Genomic DNA, 5019 nt, shown 5'->3' with positions numbered 1-5019 from the left:
GGCCCCTTCCTTAAGCAAAGATTTTGACATGAACGCCGTAAACAGAACAAACCTGCTCTCGCACCGCTCCCGGGATGCCTCCCCTCCGAGTGGGGCGCACGTTGCTTTCCCACAACGACATTTGAATGCTAAGGAAATGAGATTGCGAAACAACACGTTGATGAGAAAGCACGGGTTAAAAAAGGAGATAAGAAATCAAAGGTTGGGTTTTAAATGTCCCAGCCTTTAAGCTGTCGTTCTGCAGCCTCAGCTGAGCTTTGCCAGGAACTGGGGCGACGGCTGCGACCCCATTTCTGACCGATGGTGCCAGTGCTGGCAGCAGCAGTGTGTCCTGCTCTGACCCGCCCTAATGCCTTGCGAAACGTTTGCAGAACTTCCCTAAACTTCTGTCCTTTCGCCTTCTTCCCATCCAGCACCGTCGATTTCATCGGCAGCTGCTACTTCACGGAAATCTGCAAATGCAAGCTGAAGAACATCGCGTGTCTGAAGTGGTAAGGGCGCCGTCGGGCGACGCTGCCGCCGTCCCGCTCCACCTTCTCCCCGCAGCCGACTGCAGCGCAAGAGTTAAGGGATGAGCGAACAGATTGCAGTCTCCGTTTCAAATTTAATGCTGCTTGATAGAAACTCAGCCCACGACTTCTGGGCATGGCTGCCAGTCTATTTCTGTGCAAGTCCCAAGTGGAAATGTGACAACCTTGTCGGTAGTCTGAGTATCTGGGAAAGCTTGTGTGCCACCTGCCTGATTAAATGTCTGCTTCAACACTGAGATAATTGTGTGAATAAGGCTCCAGTAAGAAGTAGTTACTCATATCCTAATTAATAGAACATCCTCTTGGCAGATCTAGTTGTCGCTAGCAGATGGAACATGCTGTCACTAAAGTTCTTGGAGTTCTTTTATCCTCTTCGTTAATGCCTGATATTTAAGAGTAAAAACAGCCAGTCTCAAATAGCTCACAGTTGTTTGAGACGATCCTTTCAGCTTCACAATCTAAACTTTTACCTTGCTCAGATTTAAATGGTAAGGTGTTGCCATGGGAAGTATTTTATTCTTCAGGCAAAAGTAGAGAAATGAAAACATCTCACCTGAGCATGTGACCGAGAAAGAGGAAAAATGGTTGTTCTAGCTTCCAACCTAGATAATGCTTTGATATTCTCAATCTCATTACTCCTACTACTGATACTCTCCCATGCACAGCACTTCTGTACAGATGGATTTTACGTGCACGAGCAACTTCTACACTGATTCCAATGGAATCACTGGTCTTCTTAAAAAAACACTGGGCAAAACCAACCAAACACACACAACACCCCCCTCCCAAAACACGACAAAAACACACCACCATTTGTTAGTATGTAATCTGGATTACAAAACTGATGTTACTAAATAGTTCTCTATGCCAAAGATCTAAAGCTTAGATATTCTGCAGCTCCTGACAGATGTTCCCTAAATATTTAAGATGCTTGTTTAACTACGTTCCCTTAACTTCACCAAAACCAGGAGCATTACATAATGGTCTGGTATCGTGGCTATTTGACATTGGCTTGAGCTGGAAAAGCCAACATCTGTCTTCTCAAGAGGCGTTTGTGTCGCTCACTTGTCTTTCTAGCGGTAACGTCGTCGGTTACCACGTGATTTCTCCCTGCAAACCCTGCCTGCTCTCCTGCAATAACGGCCACTTCTGGATGTTTCATAGCCAAGCCGTCTTTGGCATCAACAGATTAGACCCCTCTGGTAAGTAACACATATGTTTCCTCCTCCTCCCTAAAACCTCCAGTTGTAAGTCCTCCTTCTACTGAGGCATCTCGATATAGTTAAAGCATATGGAAGGAGCGGAACATATGGAGGCATAAGGCAAGTGTTGCTGTAATGCTAATCTAGCGAACTGCTCGAGGGGAGGGACTTGCAGCTCCTTGGCGAGCGAGAACCTCGGAGTGGAGATTTATCTCCGTCGGAAAACTTAACCCACCCCTCCCTTTCGCAGACAGAAGCAGTATCGTAACTAGTGTAAACACAGCACCCAACTGCTATTTATAGGGGTGTGTACAGCTTCACGGGGCTATTAGGCAGCTGTCCAACGGGCACTCTTTTTGGGCACGTCATGTTGTCACTTTGACCCTGTATAACTGAGTCCTCATTAGCTCGAGCTGAAGTTACAGCTCACACTCGCTTCTTCAGTGAGGTGTTGTTGGGATGCCGAGGTCTGGCAGAATTTGCCTCAAGTCCTCAGGAACGCAAAGCACTCCGACAAATCATTTCTCCTCCTTGCAGACGGGAGTTACTGTCTAAACCTTTCAGTGTCACCTGTGTTTCAGATCAATGCACTTAAAAATAAATCAGGCATGAGGGGATTATCAATAGCTACATGAATTAGCTAAATAAATACATCTGTGGGCAAGGACTTTTTCTTTGAACTCTGCTGTAAACAGCAGTGCTTTCAAGATCATTTTGGAAGAAAAATAGGAAATAGTCCAGATATATTTATCACGAACGTGACTTGCCAGGTTGTGCAATGATGAGAGTGGTTATTTTGTCTGAAAATAGGCAGTTGTGCAACTTAAAAATAAGGTCATAATCCAAAAATACCTTTTTCTTCTTTTTCCTCCTTTGTCTTCTTACCTCCTTTCCACCAGGTGTGAATGTATTGCTCTGGGGCAACTTGCCGGATTTGGAGGAAAGCACAGATGAAGATACATCCTGCATCTCTGAGGAGGAGTGTATCAGATAAATGTTATCCATAATATACTACACTATCTAGATCCATTGCATTTCTGTTTGGTTTGAATAGCTTTTTTTTTTTCCTGCTGGTCCATCAGAGCTTAAACTGTACAAAAAACCATGGAATTTGGAAAACAGTCTTAAAAAAAGAAGGTATCATCTTCCTCTTTCACTGTAGCCTTCCTTAGACTCTTGAATCTTGAATCTGGTATGTGGCTCCTGATGAGAGACACACCTTGGTTAGATCTGGAAAAGCAGATGGAAGGTGCATTTACTGAAGTCTCGGCCTGTTTTGTTTTTTACATTTAAGTCTCAACAGCTGATAATCCTCCTTGGCACACTCGAGTTTTTCTTATGGTTAACACATAAAACTAGATGGATTCTACTGTGATTTTTTTCCCCCTGTAGGGTAGGCATTCCTCCGAAACAGAACTCAGTATTCCAGTTGGGGTTTTTTAGTAAAGGAAAAGGAGATCAGGTTAAATATTTGGTGTTCATGCCTAAGCTTACATCCTGAAGTGTACAGACAATCTGGTTCCTGCACAAAATAATGGATTCAAAGCTCATTATCCAAGTTGTTACAGCCATAGTATTTAACTCATGAACTAAGTACTGTCCCCTTCAGCTAATCACCTGAAGCATCACCTTCGGAAAATTCAAGGTACAACCATATAAGAGAACAGAATACATGTTTAAATTTTGATTGATTCTGAATAAATTATTCTCTAGCCTCTCGTGATCCCTGGAAGAGGTGCAATGAAGGCAGATCTAAACTGCCTTAGTATTTTTACTGCATGTTATGTGTTTCTTCATTAATGGTACTACCTCTTCTGCATTGTTTAAATGTATACTGCTATATATATGTACATGTGTGTCTATGTCTTGTTTTGAATTCCTGTCTGCTCATTAAATAAAAGCTTTGGACTACATAGTCTTCTGGGCTGTAATAAATATGGATGTGTAATCACATCAGATAATCAAAACAGTGAAATAACATCTCGTATTAAATTAGTTGTATAATGAGTTGAATAATATAATGATTTTGGTTTAGAGACCCAAAAAGAAAATACACCCCCTTTTCAGGCGAACAAACCTGACAGTTTCTTGGTCTCAAAGGTCTTTAGCCAGTTAAGTCTTCTATAACACAACATCCCCTTTCTTGCCAGTTTTCTCTGCTGCACAAATTTGATCACGTTGTGACTACAGTATTAAGCTGGCAAGGTGACATCTCTCTCAAAGATTTTTTCCAGCAGAATTCATGAGCTAAAAATACATCTGATTGCTTTTGCGTAAGTAGCACAATAGTCGAAAAAAAATTCCCATAAGATAATTCTGCTTTGTTGCAAGCTCAGCACTTGCCATTTCTAACCTTCACAGGTCTGAGCCAACCCTGTGTCCGTGGCAGAGCTGGCTGCAGGGCTATTCTCCCACAGAGGAGTAGAGGACTGTCATTTCTTCACATCAAGTCAATAATTCTGTGTTTGCTCCCTATCTGTTTGCACACATAGAACTGGAAGTTCTACTATGAGCTACCTTAATTACACCGGCCTGTTGGAGCTAGTTCGTCTCAACCAGGCATCAGCGTGAAATAAAGAATGAGGGAGCTTTTAAGTAAGTTCAGTCCTTTTTTTCCGTTTTGACAATAAAGGAGTTGCAGGTATTATATACAAAGCAAACAAGCAGCCACAGCTGTCATGAATGTTACCAAACAAACTAATGATGTCTAGGGCTAATTCTATTCTCTCCCTCTGAAATTAAGAGAACTGACTAAGCAGTCTGTGGTAAAGCCACCGCTCCTTACTCACAGGGCCCTGATGTTTTGGGTGAAGTTTCCAAGGATCACCCTGTGCAGGAAAATATTTTCCAGGCTGACAGAGAGATCTAATGCTAAACAGCTGGCACCAAACCAGATCAGTATTTCTAGAAACTTCACCGTTTGAAATAAAACAAGGCAGGTTCCTTGGGGTTTTTTTTGTTTTCTCTGTTCTCTTCGACGTACGAGGTATGTCCAGCGTAGCACAGCCCTGGAGTCTGTTGGGCATCACTGGAAGGTGATGGCTGCAAGGCGTTCGGAATAATAAGGCTGAACATCACGACAGATAACGTCCAGAATGGACAGATCAGCAGCATTCAACTTCCCCACAGATCCATGGTCAGCCTGATAGAGAAAAAACCGGACAGCTGCTGTCAATGTTTGGCGAGGACCGTGCAGGGAAACGTTACGAGATCTTTGCTGCGCAGCCAACGAAGGCAAAAGCAGAGCATGAAGCTGACAAACTAGAACCGAGTCCTAAGGCCCTTCT

The 5019-nt window shown here is 43.1% G+C and overlaps 1 protein-coding gene across 1 annotated transcript; it reads left to right on the top strand.

Moving 5' to 3' along the window:
• Positions 1-371: 371 nt before the first annotated feature.
• On the top strand, positions 372-2726 carry LOC104275828 (protein FAM72A-like; the record flags this gene model as incomplete). Its single annotated transcript, XM_009871888.1, has 3 exons — positions 372-491; positions 1608-1732; positions 2632-2726. Coding segments are annotated over 3 exons (340 nt in total), but the record flags the coding sequence as incomplete, so codon positions are not given.
• Between the last annotated feature and the right edge of the window lie 2293 nt (positions 2727-5019).

The sequence above is a fragment of the Apaloderma vittatum genome, unplaced genomic scaffold (genome assembly GCF_000703405.1).
Source record: "Apaloderma vittatum isolate BGI_N311 unplaced genomic scaffold, ASM70340v1 scaffold32826, whole genome shotgun sequence".
Lineage (NCBI taxonomy): Eukaryota > Metazoa > Chordata > Aves > Trogoniformes > Trogonidae > Apaloderma > Apaloderma vittatum.
The sequence above is the reverse complement of the archived record's forward strand: the minus strand, read 5'-3'. Positions and strand labels throughout refer to the sequence as shown.